The sequence below is a fragment of the Varanus komodoensis genome, unplaced genomic scaffold (assembly GCF_004798865.1).
Source record: "Varanus komodoensis strain SLA01 unplaced genomic scaffold, ASM479886v1 scaffold74, whole genome shotgun sequence".
NCBI classification, from domain to species: Eukaryota; Metazoa; Chordata; class Lepidosauria; order Squamata; family Varanidae; genus Varanus; species Varanus komodoensis.
In genome coordinates, this window is record NW_025336401.1 from 1055493 (window position 1) to 1073433 (window position 17941).

The 17941-nt window shown below is 60.3% G+C and overlaps 1 protein-coding gene across 2 annotated transcripts in view; it reads right to left on the bottom strand.

The window, feature by feature from the left end:
* Positions 1–7365: 7365 nt before the first annotated feature.
* Positions 7366–17941, bottom strand: part of MED12 (mediator complex subunit 12) — a 34170-nt gene continuing 23594 nt past the window's right edge. The window contains exons 33-43 of one of the 2 annotated variants that reach the window (XM_044452726.1): positions 17780–17889; positions 17334–17469; positions 16759–16920; positions 16065–16442; positions 15714–15861; positions 12991–13196; positions 12591–12671; positions 11728–11942; positions 11356–11518; positions 8589–8670; positions 7366–7551 (exon numbers count right to left, since the gene is read on the bottom strand). In XM_044452726.1, coding sequence (XP_044308661.1) covers positions 7508–7551; positions 8589–8670; positions 11356–11518; positions 11728–11942; positions 12591–12671; positions 12991–13196; positions 15714–15861; positions 16065–16442; positions 16759–16920; positions 17334–17469; positions 17780–17889 — 1725 coding nt within the window. In that variant the 3' untranslated portion in view covers positions 7366–7507. Of the gene's footprint in view, positions 7552–8588; positions 8671–9368; positions 11519–11727; positions 11943–12590; positions 12672–12990; positions 13197–15713; positions 15862–16064; positions 16443–16758; positions 16921–17333; positions 17470–17779; positions 17890–17941 lie in introns of those variants that run through there. The other variant, XM_044452725.1, reaches the window with a different exon arrangement.

Sequence of the window (17941 nt, forward strand, 5' to 3'; positions counted from 1 at the left end):
AGCCAGTGTGGCTGGGCAGCTTCTGGAGGAAGAGCCACTTCCTAAATCGCTCTTTCCCCGAGGCTCCCAGGTGGTGCTCTTGAAGGCCCTGGCAGTGCAGCACAGCCCGGGACCGATCCTGCCACTGCCGGGGCTGTAGTTGCGACGCTTGGCCAGCAGCGGGAGGAGCCCTGAAGCTGCCCAAATCCTGACAGCTACACAGGGAATAGGAAAGACCAGGGCGGGGAAGCTTCCTTCGGTCTTTGCCTCCGCCCGCCCAGCTAGCAGTTTGCCCCGGTTTGTGCAATCCACTGAGCTGCTGCCGGTGCAGAGGAGCTGTGGATTTGCTGCCCCTGTTCTGCCCTCTCTGTCTGGCTGCCCCACACAGATCCAGCTCCCAGCTCCTGGCGGCCTGCCCGCAGCAGACTGCACCCCTCGCAGGCCCTGAAGAGGAGGCCCAGGTGCCTGCTCAGCGCTGCGTGTCTCCTCCTGTCTCAGCCTTCCTGCGGCGTGAGAGGGCGTTCTGTGGAGAGGCCAGTCCTGCTGGGGCTAGAGGCCAGTCCTCCCAGAGATCCGGCCCTGGTCCTGTCTGCTTGCACCAGAGCTGGAACAGCCCGGCAGCAGGAGCGCCGCCAGAGGCATGCAGGGCTCCACTGCCTCCCCTGGCCTGCGGGCAGGCATGACTAGGAGGGACGCATTAGCAAGCAGATCATGCCCTGGATTCGGGAGGCAGCCAGGGTGTCACTCAGCCCGGTGCAGTTGAGAGGCCTTTTGGAATGAGGCGTGTGTGTCAGAGTCTGCATTTAAGGAGAGATATTGACAAATTGGAGACTGTGCAGCGGGGGGTGGGGAGCAAAGGAGAAACAAAGGGCAGGAGGATGCAGCTGCATTTGCTTTAGCGAAATGGGAGTCTGGCACGCCAGCTCATGGCAACTCTGTTGAACCAGCTACAAGAACAAGTAGGAAGCCAGCCTTCCCTAGGGAGGCCTTCCTAAATGCACAGAACTGCAGTTCCCATCATCCCAGGCCAGCATGTCCATCCCCAGCTGGCTGAGAATGATCGCTGGGAACGATGGGCATTTCAGCCCGATACACCTGGAGGGAATCGGGTTGGACGAGGCAGCAGGCGCCCCGTGGCCTTGGCTGAGGACCCGCAACTCACAGCAAAACCGAAACTGGGGGGAGCGGGGCAGTGACTGAATACTGAAGGAACATGTTGTTATTTATTTGTTCATTCGTTCATTTATTTATATCCCACCTTTTTTCTTACCAAGAACTCAGAACAGCTTACATAATACTCCTCTGCCTCTCAATCTTATCCACATAGCAACAGCCCTGTGAGGTAGGCTGGGCAGAGCATCTGTGACTGGCCCACAGTCACCCAGTGGGCTTCATGGCTGAGCGGGGACTCGAACCGGGGTCGGCTGAGTCCCTGTCCCACCACACCGGCTCTCGTACATGAAAAAGCCCGGCCGGTTTTCATGGCGACACCTCCTGGAGCAGGGATTTCAGATGACCCACCTGTCTGGGGTGCTGTCCAAGGTACTGACAGATTCGTCGCCCATCCCTTTCTTGCAAGGTCTTCAGGAATGCCAGGTGTGCTCCGGACTGCCGATCGTGTCCCATCCCGGGGAGAAACGTCCACTGACTGCAGAGGACTCCTTTCTGGGTGAACCTGCTTTGCACTGGGGTGCTAAGGCGCACCTTGTAAGGCAAAGGCAGAGAAATGCAGATCTTCCTCTGAGGAAAAGCGGCCCCGACAGCAGGTGCTTCGCTTTCGCCCAGAAGAGGCTCCTTGGCCACCTCCCTTCCCTTCTTCCAGCTCAGCCTAGTCTTCGATGAGACGCGCATTTCTCCCATGGGTCCTGTTCCAACACCCTGCAAGCACTGGGTGGGTATGTTTGTTCAAACGAATGAAAAGCTGAAAGGCTGGATCACTCATGCGGTTTGCCTGTTTAGTTACAGGCCAGCCAAGAGTTCCGGGGTCCCCGAATGAGACATACCTGCAGCATGTAAAGGAGAAGCATTGCTGCTGGCCCAGCTTGCCTTGAGCAACGCTTTAGCTCTTCAGAAGCTGAGGAATCATGGCAAAGCAGGTTAAACACAGCTCCCCTCGCCTCCCATTACTAAGGAGCGGATGCATATCCAGTCAGATACAGCTCCAAAGCTCAGCCAGCTGTGAAAACACCAGCCTTTGCAAAGTTGGCTAAAGATCCAGAGGATCTGTGGCTGGTTCCCCTTGCAGAGAGTTCCAGGGACCACTACCCAGGATCCTGCTAAAGGCAAGCTTACGGCAGCCTCTGGGGAAAAACCCGAAGGCTGTGGAGTCGGAGACTGGAAGGGCCAGGTGGTAACGCTGTTCTTCAGAAAGGACTTTGATCTTTCTCCAGCTGCCGAGTGGATGCCACTGTCATGTTTTCTTAATGCCGCTTCTTGAAAGAGTGGCTTGAGAACAGCACGTGCTGCTTCCCCCAGTGGTGAAACATTCCAAGGGCAGCACTTCCCAGGCCTGGTTCCTTTCAGATGAGGAACCACTGGTAACGGTGGTAGGTGCGAATTGCTCTGTTTACAGATGTGGAAGCAAACAGCTGAAGAAGCTTCCTTGTTTTGCCTGCATCAGACTCCCGAAGAGAGGAGTCCCCTCTTCTTGAGAAGGGGGCTGTCGGGCTCTCCAGGAAGATTGTTCATGCTGTTTGAAGCAGGAAGCAACATGCACCCCCCGCCCCAGCTTTTCTGCAGGCTGCTAAGCTCGGCTTGGTAAGCTGAGAGGTGCAACGTCTGGCTGGTTTAGGTCATCTCTTTGGCCACCCTGGATCTGTCTCTGGACAGAGCAGGCATGGAGGCACCCGTGGGCGGGCGATGCTCAGCATTCCTGTGGAATCACATTCCAACCCAAGCCCTGGGAGATTGCCCTTGCTGAACTGGAGCCATTCATCCCAATTAGTGGCTGCTATTTGAACGGATAATTGTTACATAATTATTTGGTGTGCTCAAAACAGCTGCTCATCGCAGGTCCCCAGGCCTTCCCTCGCTGCTCTCCCTGAAGCAGGAGGGGGGCTTCTGTGCAGCGCAAGGGAAGCGTCCACGTCATGGGCCATGCAGCGGGTGGAGGGGTGTTGGGGCCAGGGTGGTCTTCACAGGGGAAGGGCAGCCGCTTAGCGGGGGAAGTCCTCCTCTGCACACAGGACTCAGGACACCTTGCCGCCTCCAGAGAGGGCTGGAAAGCAGCCACCTCTGAAGTCCTGGTGAGCCCACCAGCAGTGTGGTTCAGGGGCTAAGAGTGCAGGACGGGGACTCGGGAGATCCGGGTTTTCATCCCCACTCAGCCATGGAGGCAACCAGGTGACCTTGGGCCAGGCACAGACTCTCAGCCCAGCCTACCTCACTGGGTCGTTGCGAGGATAAGATTGAGGGAGAGAAGAATTATGTAGGACGCCTTGCCTTCCTTGGAAGGAAAAAAGGCGGGATAAAACACGACACAGGCATACGTGCACGCACAGGGGTGGGCGAAAGTGGGTGGACCCCAGCGCTTCCCATCTTCGCTCGGGACTGAGTGGGAAGATCATGCTCTGGCAGGCTTTGAATACAAGCTTGGCAGTCCGATTCATTTGCTCTGCTGCAGCTGAAGCCTAGGCCTGGTTGGCCCCAAATGGGAAATGGGCTTGCTGCCCCCTATGGAGCCCCGAGTTCTGCTGAAGAAACAGGGCCATAAGTGTAACAAATAAATAGTTTTACATCTGACAACCTGATAAAGTCTCTTAATTTCACATGAGAAATGCTGGAAGGAAGGATGCAGCTGCAGGAAGAAGGGGGATCACGGGGCCCGGGAGGGATGGCAGCCGTGAACTTTTCCTGTGGGTCGCAGCGCCTGATCGTGACTTCACAGGCAGTCTGCAACAGAAAAGCATGTTCGCGACAGATAAGTGCAGAGCGAATGTCATTTTTTAATCATCTAAATATATACGGCCTGAGCATTCTCCCAAAAGTAGACTGAGGCAGATGGGCCAAGGCTTGGGAGGGGCTCAATCCCTTCCCCAAACCTGACCAACGTGGGAAGTCCCCTGGGAGAGCCCGTTTGCTTTGGCTGCAGTGTTTTTAACGTTCATCACATGAATGGTCTCAGCCTGTCACACACTGGAGAACAGGAGAGCTTTGGGCAAGCAGGATGCATGCCAGTATCCCAGAGGGGGAGTTCCATCCACCTGCTGCAGCGGGAACAAGAAAGGAAGCTTTGGCAACAAGGCATGTTTGGGCATAAGAGGCATACACCTTTTACCTGTCAGCTAGCTGATGGGAGTTCCTGTCCTTTTGGGGTTAAACGGGCTTCCTGATACATTTAATATAGCACCAATTTTTATGGATTTCATCAGTTGGTGAGTTTAGATATAATGGAAGATGTTTTAATATATAAATACCCAGGGCCTGCTCCCAGTATACACAGGTTGAGAGGAGGACAGACAGAGAAGGGGCAGTAAGAAGGTCTGAGGGGCACGGACCTCAGGTCCGTGGAGCAACTTTTTCCTGTCCCTCGGACGAACAAGCTGGAAGATTCCCCCAGACCCACAGCTGTTCTGTTTCTCTTGCTCAGCATCTGTTGCCTGAATGGACCAGCTGCTTCCCTCTGGCGCTGTCTCGCATTCTCTTTGGGGCAATTGGCCAGTCCACAGGCTGGAGGAAGCAGCCCAATTGCTGGGCAGACCCAGCCTTCAGGGGTTACACCCCTAGATCCACCTCTCACACTGCATGACCTCCGCAATTCAGGACCATTCAGTTCTCTCCACCTCCCCTCGCAGGGTTGTGTTTCCAAACCCTGGATCGTTTTTGTTGCCCTCCTCCGGACCCTTTCTAATTTTTCCGCATCTTTCTTAAATCTTGGTGCCCAGAAAGATGGGTTCTAACTAGTGAGGAGTATAGGGGAACTGCTACTTCTCATGATTTGGAAGTCATGCTTCTGTTAATGCATCCCAAAATAGCATTTGCCCTTTTGGCAGCCACATCACATTCTTGGCTCATATTTAGCCTGTTGTCCACCATCACTCCAAGGTCTTTCCCTTTTTCGGTTCCGTTGAGCCACGTGTTCCCCATCTTGTATCGATGCCTTTGGCTTCCTTTCCCCAGGTGGAGGACTTGGCACTTGTCCCTGAATCTCCTTCTGTTGCTTTCAGCCCAGCATCAAGCTTATCAAGACTGCTCTGAATCTGCTGCACTCGGTCTCGCTCCCTGCCAAGAGCCAGAGGCCCTGTCCTGCTCCCTGTCTTTCGGCCAGGTGGGCCCTTTGCTAGACCGCTGCACTGGCCCTTCTCAGCCATTGGCAGCCGCGCAGCTCTTGTGCCCCAGTCTGTCTGTCATCCAGAGCAGCAAGGACGAGGCGGCCCCAGAAGGCCTGGGAGGCAGTCCCTTGGCGGCCATGTGCAAGCGCGCTCACCCCCACTGGCCCCGGCAATCGCATGCTTCAGCAGCAACCTGGAGGGCAGTAAAGGGGCAGCAGCGCAAGAGGGACTCTGCCTTGGGAGGGACGGGAACAGCACCGCGCTTCCCAAAAATTCTGCACACCGAACGCACTGAAATAATCCACATGAACCTGAGCAAGCTGCATGCTGGGAGGAGAGGATTCAGCGACTGGAGCAAGGCAGCGGAGGCGACAGCTGTCAGTTGGCCTGGATTAGCTAGCCTGAGATAGTTAGCCTAGATCAGTTCTGGTGAGTCGGTTTAATCCCAATTAGTTCGTCTGGGTTACTGAAATCGGGATTAGCTGCTGTGAGTTAATGAGCCCTGATCAACCCTTCTTTAAACCCTGCACTTGGGAGAGCGAGCCCAGCAGGAAAAGCAGTGCTCAAGTGGGTCATGAGCGGTTGGTTCCCTTCGGTGTGAGTACCCTGCCCCCTGGCTTGGAGCAGGGGCCTGGTCACGGGAACCTGGCCAGCCACAGGCGCAGTGACCCAGAAGGGCCTGGGGGGGACATGGGGCTGTGTCTCAGCAAAGCCCACTGACTCTGCTGCACCTGGGGAGAACCCGTCAGGGCTGGAGAGACCGCCTCCCCAGTCTGGCGGAGCAGCGCCCCCCCAAGGCACCTCCAGGCCATGGCCTTTGGTTTGACCTTCCAACCACCTGGCAGGAAACCCAGGAGGCCATCGATCCAGCTGGAACTGGGCACGGGCAAGCTGCGGCTATGCTGCACGGCTGCCTGCCGCACAAGAAGCGGCCAGCCCTTGCACGGAGCGCCAGTCGCACCTTCTGGCCACAGAGAGGGGAAGGGTGCATTAGCAGACCGAGGATTCTCGGGAATGGCATGGCGGCTCCCGGGTGGGATTCTGCACGTGGCATTGGCACAGAAGCAAACCCCAAAAACGCCACGAAGCCTCCAACGTGTTTCCTCCACACACTTCACCAAAGCTCCCTGGCTCTTGACTGCTCAGGAGAACACAAAATATCCCGACGTCAGATGCTCAAGGGTCACGGGCCCTGCTGTCTCCAGGGCTTTGCACCGGACTCTGTCAGCTGCGGAGAGCAGTCAGGACTCTCCAAGAAGGACCCGGCACTCGCAAGCAGCGCTCCTGGGGCCGGCTGCTTCTCCGAAGGCGAGGCCTGTCTGATGTAGGCCAGCCCCTTACCAGCCACGTGAGGAGCTGGGGCCGTCGCAGAGGATGGGCAGCCCGGCCTGTTCCGGCCCTGGGAGCCGACTGGACATGACAGACGGGGGTGTGCCCAGAAAGCAGCTGCAAAGAGTTGTCCCCTCACGTTAGCAAAGGAATCCGCTTCGATCAGCCGAATCAGGCGTGTGGGCCCAGCCTGCAACGCAGGGAACCTGTGGGTCTGTGGCACCTTGGGGGTCTGAAGGTGGAACCAGACGGCCGGTCGAACCCCTCTGGGCTCCAGTGCCGCCCCTCCGGACCCCAAAGTGCACACGGTGCCTGCACAGACTTCTGCCAACACCGGGGATGCCTTCCAGGGTGGGCAGGGCCAGGATTGGGGCGGGCAACTTATGGCACTCCGGATTTCCTGGCATGGGTCCCCCAGAGCTCCTGACCATTGGTTTAGCTATGCCAGCCAGGGCTGATGGGACTTGCAGGCCAAAGCAGAGGCGAGACACTGGGTGGGGCAGTCTGGAATGCTCGCCTGTCCTCCATACCGCCTCCGACATCCATCTATTAACACACGACATGCGGTCCCTTCTGGAAAGTATGCTCTGTATTTGTTTCAGGACATCTGCGATACAGGGTTTCATCCGGTATAAATAAAGTATAAAATCTTACAATTTGTTTTTGTCATTATTTTAACAAAAATACTAAAAACTTATTAAAACCTGAAATCAAAGTGGGAAGGGAGACTCTGGCAATCACACAGGATTTGGAAACACTGGTAGAAAGTGGCGGTTAAAAATACTCGTTCGACATGATAAAACCCTCTCTTGGCCCAGATGTCGGGTGCTGCTGCAGGGCAGGGGCCCCCGGGAGTGGGAGCTGAACTGCCCGGGCCCCGGGCCCCGGCCCTCTCCAGTCCACGGCAAGGCCTGCTCTCTCGCGGGGCCTCAGTATCGCCCGAAGGGGTTGCTGCTCTGCTGCGGCTGCGTATCTATCCAAAGCAAACGCAGAGTGAGGGGCCGGGAACTGGCCTGGCTCAGAAACCAAGGGGGTGAAGGAGGCATCCCGGGGGGGGGGCAGAGCGGCTCCTCTGGGAGAGGGAGGGGCTGCCGCAAGTGGCCGCAGCACTCTGCTGGGGAAGGGGCCTTGCCCGAGGCAGGGCATGTGGGTCAGTCCCCTCTCAGCCATCCTGCGCCTCTTTGCGCCAGGTGCAGCCTGAGGGGGACACGAGGGGTGGGGAGAGGCCAGGGCACATGGGCTGCCTGCAGCTGGCCAAGCGGACTTCCTTGTCCCGAGGCTGTCGGCCTCCTGCTGAGACACCGGTTCTGCCAACACAGCACAAAAAGCCGGCAGGTCGTTCACTGGTCAAAGACAAGGGCAGCCGGGACGTCAGGCCTCGCCTTGCCCCTCCCGCCCGGCCCACGGCCCCAGTTCTGCCAGGGCAGTTGGTGGCCAGTGCGTGGGCTGCCCCACAACCCGCCTGTCACGCCAGGCAGCCCACCAATCCTCGGTGGCGGCCCTCCTGCAGAAAGCCGTCTTGCAGCCAGCGCCCTCCCCTCAGCAGGCCAGGCTGCCCTCACGCCGGCTCTGCCGGCCCAGGGCAAGGCCTTTCTGGGGGGCAGGGAGCAGCCTGCCCACGGAGCCTCGACCAAACCGCCCGAGGGACGCTGGTCGTGGCCGGGGTGGAGGAGCCGCCCTGCGCGAGGCCCTTTCCAGGCCTGGACCTGGCGCTCGGTGCCATCTCTGTTCCCCAGCCAGGGCAGGGCAACCCTGCCGCCTCTTGTGCCCACGGCAAGTGGCCTCCACCTCCAGCCAGGCTGCTCCCTCCCATCAAGGGAGCGGTTAAACAGGCCCAGAAGGCCCGGCAGGAGACGAGGACCCCGGGCTTCTCCCAGGCATCCCCCAAGGTGCCGTCTGGGGGCTCTGAGCACCTCCTACAGCCGAGCGGGGCCTCCCAAGGGGCCCGAAGCTTCTTGCCCCTAGGACTGCGCCCGGGACAGGGGGCGGAGGAGAAGGAGCCGGCCTTACTGGAAAGCTGCTGCTGGAGCTGCCGGACGAGGGCGGCCGTCTGCTGCTGCTGCTGCGTCTGCTGCAGGCCCTGCCGCTGGAACTGCAGGGAGGAGGAAGAGGGCTCAGGAGCAGGCCGTGCTGGGGGGGGGGGGAGGGGTGCGGGGATGCAGCTGCTTGCCCGAGGGGAGTGTCCGCACACTTACGATCGGCTGCTGGGGAGCGAGGGCCTGCATGCCCAGCCCCGGAGGCTGCCCCTGGGCCTGGGGCTGTGGGACGGGGGCAACCTGCGGCTGCTGCTGGGGCTGCTGGGGAGGGGGCTGAGCTTGCTGCTGCTGGGGGGGCGGCGGCGGGGGCTGCTGCTGCTGCTGCTGCTGCTGCGAGAGAGAGAGAGAGGGAGGGAGAGAGGGAGGGAGGGAGACACACACACAGAGAGTCAGGCGGCTGACAGGCGAGCCCAGCGCGGGCCAGAAGGGACGGGTGGGGAAAAGCCGGTCTGCGTGGGAACTGCAACAGCAGGCGGGGTAATGCGGAGGCTCGGGGAGGGGGCGCCCTTCCGCATCTTCGGGACCGGATGCTCGCAGGCCTGGTGGGAGTGGCGGAGAGCCTCAGCCGAAACTGCCGCTAATCCACGGGAGGCCCCTCCCTGGGTTTGCGCAAGACATGCTCGGGCACCTGGGCTGCCTAGTGGCCACTGGCCCCGAGAGGTGAGGGGAGCCCCCACAGGCCGAGGCAGTGTGCCAGAAGCAGAGGAGGGGCGAGCAAGGCCCCTGTGCCTGCGCTCCTGTGCTCGCGGGCTCCCTGGGCCGCACGGCACGCGACAGAGCACTGGGCCGGAGAGCTTGGCTGGCGGGGCAAGAAATTCCCTGCCACCAGCCTTCCTCGACCCTCCTCATCCTCTGCAGCCTCAACTTTGGAGAGGGTCAAGAAGGGCAGCTGGGAGGAAGAAACGCAGGGTGACCAGCTGGGGGAAGCTGCCAGAGCGTTTCGTACGAGACGCCAGATGCCATTTCAAGCTGCAGCCTCAAAGTTTCCATTCAATCCACACATAAAACTTTCCTTTGTCACTAACCGGACCCTGGTGACAAAGAGCCTCAAAAAAGAGGCCAGCCAGGCACTGGCCTTTTAATATGGCGAAGGGAGCACACCGAGGTCACTGCCCTGCCAAGACAGCCTGATGCTCCGGGGGAGGCACCGGGCCCAGTTCATGTGCTCAGAAGTGCTGTGTGCGCATGGGCATGTGAAAAGCGCTCTTGCCTTTTCAGAGACAGACAAACACAGAGGAATCCACAGGAAACAAAAGAAGCAAACATACAGGTAACCAGAGGAAGAGGGAATGGGAGAAAACAGGCAGCAGGAAATCGCAGGGTATTCAGAGTGCAGGAAAGGTCACAGGACAGGACGGGACAACAGTCCCTTTGTGGCTGGATTAATCAGACTGAAAACCCCGGGTCGTCATTATGGGAAGCAAGTCGATGGGCACACAAGCCAAGCGTGTCTGCACCGAACGGTTGCTGCTACAGTTGTACACTGCTCGTACCCAAAGCTCTCTGGGCGGTTTCACAACAAGAGGTTAAAAACAATAAAATGCTTTTCTAACGCAGAAAAGAACCCACTGCTCCCAAAAGGAAGCCATGTGCCCTCCCGAGACACATCAAGACCAAGAGAATGCGGAGGGCTGCCTGGGTCGGGCCGCTCTGAACGAGGGTCTGGGAGGCCGCGGCAAACCCGCCACCCAGCACCGCCGAGGCCCCAACTCCCTGTGCTCTGGCAACCTCCCAGTCACGCTACTGCGACGCGCCGCCTGCGGGGCTGCCTTGGAAGACGGTTCAGAAACTGCAGCCAGAGTGAGGCAGCTGCCCTGTTCCCAGACCGTTTCCGATTCAAGCGGAATTCCTCTGCCAGGGAGGTTCGGCTGGAGCCTTCCCTGCTTGGTGTGCTGCTGAAGGCAGGCAAAAGCTTCTCTGCCCAGACAGGCATCTGGGGACGGTCCAGGCCTGTGAGCTCACGCCAGACTAGTTCTGCTCTTCTACATTATTTTACTGCTCTTAATGCGGGCAGTCTGTACAAGTTTAATACTTAACTGATTTAATGATATTTTAATCTTTGTCTATTTCTATGAACGTTTTATTTGTATACATTTCAAATGCTGCAGTCCACCTTGAGTCCCAATCACTGGGAACAGCTGAGACATAAATATAATAAGCATAAAAAACTTAACATGCTGTGTTTTGTCCTCTGAAGTCCTCCATGACTTCAGGCCAAGCTATCTGAGGAACTGCCTGTCTCTGCACACACATACGCACCTGTATGCTGAATTCTCAGCAGGAGGTTTTCAGCAGCTGCCTCAACTCCTAATGTGAAGCGGGTGGGGAGCAGAGGCCTGCTCCCCTGCTCCGTGGTGGAAGCACAATTGCCAAGTGCTCTCCCCCGGAGTAGCTTGTCTGGGACCGCAGCATTGCCCTTTCAGCACCCAGCAAAGAGCCTTTCACGCTCACAAATGTTGTAGAAACAATTTTTATTGCTGGCTGTTTCAGTGCTGCTTTTATTATTTTGTGGCTTTGAGGGTTTGTTTGGGTTTTTTTTCAATTACATTTTAATTGGAGAGAGGCTGAAAAATATTCCTGAAAGAACAGCAACCCTTCCATACAGAGAAGAACCAGAAAGCTGGAAAAAGGGAAGGGATAGACCTCGGCAGTGATCTGCACTGGCAAGGGCCAAGGAGGCGGCAGAGTGCCACGGGGGCGCTGCCAGCGAGCGGAGGCAGCTGGGGGCCTGCCCCACTTACCCTCAGCATCTGCTGCTGCTGCTGCTGCCGCAGGTACTGCTGCTGCTGCTGCTGCTGGTCCGGCAGGAGCGGGCTGGGCCGAATCCCCGACGGGACGCCCGGGGTGCTCATGTGGTTTATCCCGCTCATCATGGGCGTCTGCGGCATCGACTGATGGGGGAACCTGCAGGCAGGGCAGGGTTGGTGTGCCTGCCAGAGGGCGTGGGAGGCAGAGCCGGGATGCCCTGGACCCACGGGACACCCTCTTGCAGCGGCCAGCCATGAAGGGAGGCCAGAAGGTCCCGGGTGCCGTGGACGCCCCTCCACCTGTGGGTGGGGCAGATCCTGACCCAGGAGGGGCGGTGCCCCCGCCGCCCCCGCCCCCGCAAGTACCTCTGGGCGGCGCTCAGCGTGTGGCCGTAGCTGGGAGCCTGCTGGTGCACGTAGCCACTGGGCCGCTGCATGGGCCTGGCGGGGTCGACGAAGGCGGGGCTGGAGCTGGGGTGCGTGTTCTGGTAGCTCGGGCTGGCGTAGGTGTGGGGGATCATGGCGCTGGGCTGCGAGGGGTGCTGCTGGAGGGCCACGGGCGAGACGTAGGAGGTGTAGCCCTGCGGGGAGCACAGCGGGCCCTTCGCTCAGCCACAGCGGCCCCAAAGGCGCATCTCGGGGAGCGGGGAATCCCACGCGCGAGAAGTGCCCCTGGCGGCTGCAGGGCACGGCAGAAGCCCCGCCGTGCTGGCGGGGAGCAGGGGCGCCCCGACACAGGGGTCCATGCGGGGCGAGGTGCGGCTCCGCGTCCCGCAACCCTTGTGCTGTGCTGGAGGTGCCACACAGGGCAGCTTTGGGCAAGGACTGCTCCATTCCGGTGGGTGGCCCAGCATCCTGCCTCCGGGGTCTCTTTCCATGGGAGCGTTGGCACGGAAAGACGCCTGACCCCGGATGCGAAACCAGCTTTGGTGCCACGGCATCCCCCCCAAGGGGCTGTGCTCTCACAAAAATCCTTCGCTAGAGATCATGGGACTGCTACCCAGAACTCCCGTGCCCAGGGCGCCTAGGCTGGGCACAGCGATCGGTTAAGCCGGACCAGGAACTGGAGACAGACTGTCATGTGACGATGGACGATGCGTTAATGGATCCCCCCCCCCGCCAACGGGGGTGGGTCACGCAAGCGTGATGTGACAGGCAGCCACTCTGCGGGGCTCGGGGGGGGGTGTGGAGCAGGCCCCTGGCCCCCAGCCCTGTGCCCGGCCCCTTACCTGGGACGGCTGCACAGCTCCATAGGCCGGGTTGGGGGCCATCTGGCGGACAGGCGGTTGCCCCAGCATCCCCTGGCCCTGCTGGGAAAGCGGCAGAGGGGCGGCTCAGCCGGCGGTCCCCGAGACCCTCCCACAGCGCACACGAGGGGCCCCCACCGCCGCAGGAGAGGCAGTGGGGGTCTGGCCAGGCCCCGCCGGACCCTCCGGAGGACACGGAGAGCCCCGTCAACAGCGCCAGACCATCGGATGCCACAGCGTGAGCCCAGGACTCGGCCCCTGGCCCCCCGCCCTGCCGCAGATCGTCCCTCGGCCCGGGTTGCCCTGCGGGGGCAGCAAGACGAAGGGCCAGGAACGCGAGGGCCGGGGCCAGGGCCGGGGCCGGGGCGGGACGGATCCTCACCAGCTTGGCCTGCAGCTGCTGGCGAAGCAGCTGCCCTTGTGGGATGGGCGGCTGCTGCCTGTAGACGGCGGTCTTGTAGGAGGGGTCCATCCCGATCATGCTGCCCATGCCTGCCGGCAAGACCCCGGTGTAAGGGGGGCGGCTGGGGACCAGTTTGCCGATCGGCATGCGCACGGGCCGGTAAGAGGTGTCCAGCCGAGGGCCACCTGCAGGGAGCAGAGGAGAGAGGGCGACGGAAGAGCGCATTGCACGCCTGCACACTGCCAGCCCGGCGCCAACGTGCACACGGATCGGCCAGGCCCGAAGGGTCCCGAGGGGGCCTCCACACGTTGCAGCAGCCGGCCAGGACGGCCACAGCCTCCCCTGGAGATCCTGCTCCCAGAATGCACCAGACAAACCCCGGTGCCTCCTCAAGCCAAGCCCGCTGCTGCGGGATTCGGCCTGGGTTGACTGACGAGGTCCAAGCATCGGCAGCATCGAGTGCTGGGTTGTTGGCCAACGTTTGGCCAGAGGAGCTGCTCGGCCACACAGCTTCCTGAGTAGCCCTTTGGGCAAGTCAATCTTTCTTGGCCTTGCAGGCTTGTTAAAGCAAGACTGTAAGCAGCAGAGGATCAGTAAAGCTCCAGACATCCTGCTGAAATTAGTAACAGCCTTATGTCTCGCTCTTCTACTAAAAAGCCCCAGAGCAGCTTACAACATAGTCATAAAACCATACAATGCAGTCGGAAAGAAGGCCAACCCCATTTCTAAGCGCAATGACAAAATACAACCAGCACATAAAGCAAAACACGGAACCTAGCAGGAGCAAGAAAGGACCTGCACAATATCTAGCAACAATACAACCAGGTGCTTCAATTAAAAACCCACTGAAGTTAAAAGTGCCTTTGATTTCTGGCAAAACACAAGAGAGAAACTCCTGCATCTGTAGGCCAAATCTCCCAAGATGCTCCCAAAAGGGAGGCTTCCGCCACTGACCTTAAGCCCGGGGCAGGGCTTGGTGGGAGAAAGCTGTCGTCGCCCACAACCTGCCGAGCAGGGCGCAGGACCCGGACGCGACACGGCCCTCAGGCGCACCAGAGGGAAAGGGGGGCGCCAAAACACCTGGGCGCTCCTGCCCAGCACCTGCTCCGTCGCTCAGCCTTTAAAGAAGCGTTTCCGTTTTCGAGCGGGGGGGTGGGGGGACTGCTCAGCCAGGCGAGCAAGAGGAAGAGGGCTGGGCCAAGGAGGGCGGTGTGGCTACCTGGCACACTCCGGAGGGCTACTTCAGGAACCAGGCAAGCTGGATGTGGCCTGTGGGCTGAGGTTCAACACCCGCTTTGAAGGAGCAGTTCATCAGGCCAGAGAGTGTCATGGACACCCTTTCCAGCTAGATGGCCGAGAGCAGGGGTGGTGGACCTCTGGCAGGCGCGCCGCAGCGGGCACCCAGAGCCCTCTCCGTCGGCACGCAAGCCCAGTCGCCCCAGCATCGCCCCAGCGGCCGAGCTTCGGGTAACAGCGCACACAGGGGCCCTGCGCACGCTCGGAAAGGAGCAGCGGCGCCAGGCGATGACGTCACGAGCCGCGACTCATTTGCCACGACTTGGCCGAGCTTTCGCATGGCCGGTCAGTGCGCTGCCAAGGATAGATACATGTTTGCTCGGACTGGCTGTGTTAATACATTCATTTTTATTGACACAAGATTTTAGCTTTGAGTTTTCTTATGAAAAATTGAAATTTAATATCTAAGATTTAGCAAAGAGATGGTCTAATTAAGAGGCTGAGATTCTTTTAATGTTGTGCTGTCCCCCTGGCATATCTGAATCTGCAGCATCGTATTTAGTTGTTTGTGAAGTATTCATGCAAACAAGATATATATAAGGATAGATATATATTTGGGGTGAATGGGGCGGCACAGAAGTTTACTAAATAAATAAATAAATTTGCTTGGACTGGCTGTGATTTTAGCAGGCGCCCCCCCACCCCGCAAGTTAGGAAGTGCACTCAGGTGCCTTTTTCAGAGCAGGCCAAAAGTTGCTGGTCGGTGGGACCAGCGTGCAAACAACAGCAGAGATCACATTAATTGTGCAAAAGCACACCAAATGTAAACTTGTACCTTTTACTTTTCAGTAAAAGATGCTTATATCATTGAAAGCTCTGTTATTGTGTTTTTTAAGACAAAAGAAGTTAATGCATGAGTTGTTTTTTCTAAACTAAAACCTCAGTATTCAGGTTTTATTGCAGTGTTGGCACTGCAATAAATAAGTGGGTTTTGGGTTGCAGCTTGGGCACTCGGTCTCTAAAAGGTTTGCCCTCACTGGCCTAGAAGATGAATACAGTTGATGGTGCTGAAAGCCACAGGGAGTTCCAGAAGAATCAGGGGGGTAGCATTTCCCCGTCCGTCTCCCCTTCACTTGCTCCATTCAGGAAGCCCTGGAGCTGGGATGCAACCACACCAGCAAGACACAGCAGTAAAAAGGAAATAAAGGATCTCTCCAAAATGGCGGGGACAGTGCAAGCTCTGCAGGAAGGGTGCGACACAGCCCGTACGCCTGCGGATCAAGGACCCGGAAGCATGCCCACTGCAAAGGGATCCTGAGCTGGCTCAAGTCCCCACCGGGCTGAATGTTCTGCCCCAGTGTTCGGGAGGGGACTGTGGCTGTTCCACATGCACAGGCTGGGTCTCGCCAGAGCTGTGCCCAGCAGCCCCTCCTCTGCCCATCGGCAGGGCTGGGCTACCGACTCACCTGCTGGCAGCGGCTGGTTCTGCGCATAGAGCCCCACGGAGGACTGCCCGTAGGCCAGCCGGGACATGGAGTTCCCCGCCTGATGGTGCAGGAGGTCGGTGGGCATGCCAGCTCCGTAGGACACCCCACGGCCTGTGCTCAGGTAGTCCTGCAGGGAGAAGGGTGGTGAGGAAACGAGGGGCGGCACCAACAAGGGTCCGCAGCACACAAGCCCTCCTTCCCGGAGAGAGACCAGCAAGGGAGCCACGTGGGCCGCCGGCAGGGGAAGGCAGCCGCTCGGTGTTGCGCGAGCGCCGTCCGCCGCGGGCGAGGAGGGCCGGATGTGCCCCGCGACACCGTGCCGGTCCTCACCTCGTTCTTGCTGGCCGCCTGAGCCCGCTTCTTGCTCTTGTTGGCCTTCTTCTTGGGCTCGGCCGTGGCGCTGCCAGTGTTGGTGGTGGCCTTCTCCACCTTGGCCGGCTCCACCACCTTCTTCTCCGGCTCCAGGGCAACGGGCGTTGGGGGCTCCTCCTCCTCGGGGGGCAGGGGCAGCGGCTCCAGGTAGTAGCTGCGGGGCTTGGGCTTCAGGTGCGTGTGGTAGAGCAGCAGCCGCTGCTGCTCCTCGAAGCGCGACACCTTGCGGTCCACCCGCACGGTCCCGAACCAGCCCCAGGAGAGCGGGGCAGAGTGCTTCAGGCCCTCAAAGAGGTCCCAGGGGGAAATCTTCTGCTTAGTGGAGACCTGCAAGCCCTGAGGAGGGAGGGGAGGTTGGGCAGCCTGCGGGCAGCGGCCCAGCCCTGTTCCTGCACCCGTCCTGGCGGTGCTGCCCCCACCGTGGCTTGCAGGAGGGGAGGAAGGCCCTGAGTGAAGGCCTCGTCCTCTGCTCCCCCCCGCCCCGCAAGGGTCTGAGGGCACACGGCAGCTCCTGCCACAGGCATGCCCCCCACCCTGGCCTGGGGCCCCTTCCTTGCATCCCAGGGGGGCTGAGAGGCGCCCAGGCCAAGCACTGCCCCACACCCTCGGGCGGAGGCCGCTGCACATGGCCGGCCACCAGGGCGCCACTTGCCTCCTTCTTGAAAATGGAGTCAAACCCGGCGATCTTGTTGCCTTTCGTGTCGATGAGGGAGCCCTGCGGCTCGCAGGTGATCACGTCCCGGGTCTGCTTGGGCAGCGGGAGCAGCTGGCGCACCTTCTCCAGGCTGTCGGACTGCCGGTCACCCAGCTCCTTCTGCGAGAAGGGAAGGGGCACGCGCTTGGTGGGGGGGCCCTGCCAGCATGCGGAGTGCCCCTGGCCGCGACCTGGCAGCACCTCCAGGGAGGTGGGAAGGGCCTTGGACAGCCGCTGCTGCCCACCGACAAGGTTGGCCCAGACGGGCCCGGGCACTGCCCCGAAGAAGGCCACTCCCAGGGCTCGGGCAAAGCTGTGGAGTGCCCTTCGGAAGGGGTGCCCACCAGCCGCACCTCCACCGCCCCTCGAGGCAAGCACCCCCCCTGCCCGGGCGCAGCGCCGGGGACCCGGCTGCGAGAGGACAAGGGCGCCTGCGCGCCACGCTGAGGAACGCGGCTGTGCTCCAGCGCAGGGGGCAGCCAGCAGGCCGGGCAGGGCTCCGCTTGGCCCCGCCAGGGCCCCAGCCCGCTCACCCGGAGCTTCTTGACCAGGTTCATGTAGGCCCGCTTGTTCTCCTCCATGCTGCCCTGCGAGATGCTGGACATGTCTGCAGCCAGTGTGCCGTTGATGAGGACGCTCAGCATGTCCAGGACGGTGGTGAAGAGCTCGCTGCGGGAGCGGCAGGAGGGGAGGAACGTGAGACAAGGCGGCAGGGCAGCCGCAGAGCCCCACAGCCTGCAGGCCCTTCCACCACGCGGCACGGAGGGGCACCCGGGGCCCGGCCCCCTGGCAGGGAGGGCTCTGGCCGTCCGATGGGCCCTCCAGCCCCGCTGCTCCTGCAGCCACAGGGCGCTCTCCGTGACTCGCAGTGCCCCGACAGAAAGGGCGGTGGCCAGGCCGGCCCCAGCGGGCAGCTGTCTGGACGCCCTCGTGTCCCTCACGGCCCCTACGGGGGCAGCCGGCCCGCCCAGGGACTCACTTGTTGGACTGCATGTCGACGGTGCCGCTGCTGATGATGTCCAGGAGCAGGACGGCCCATTCGGTGGTCTGCTGGGTGCTGCGCTGCACCGTGTCGAACATGCCCCCCACCTGGAACGAGAGCGGCCGTCAGCCGGGCGGGGGCCGGCCGCCAGAGCACCGG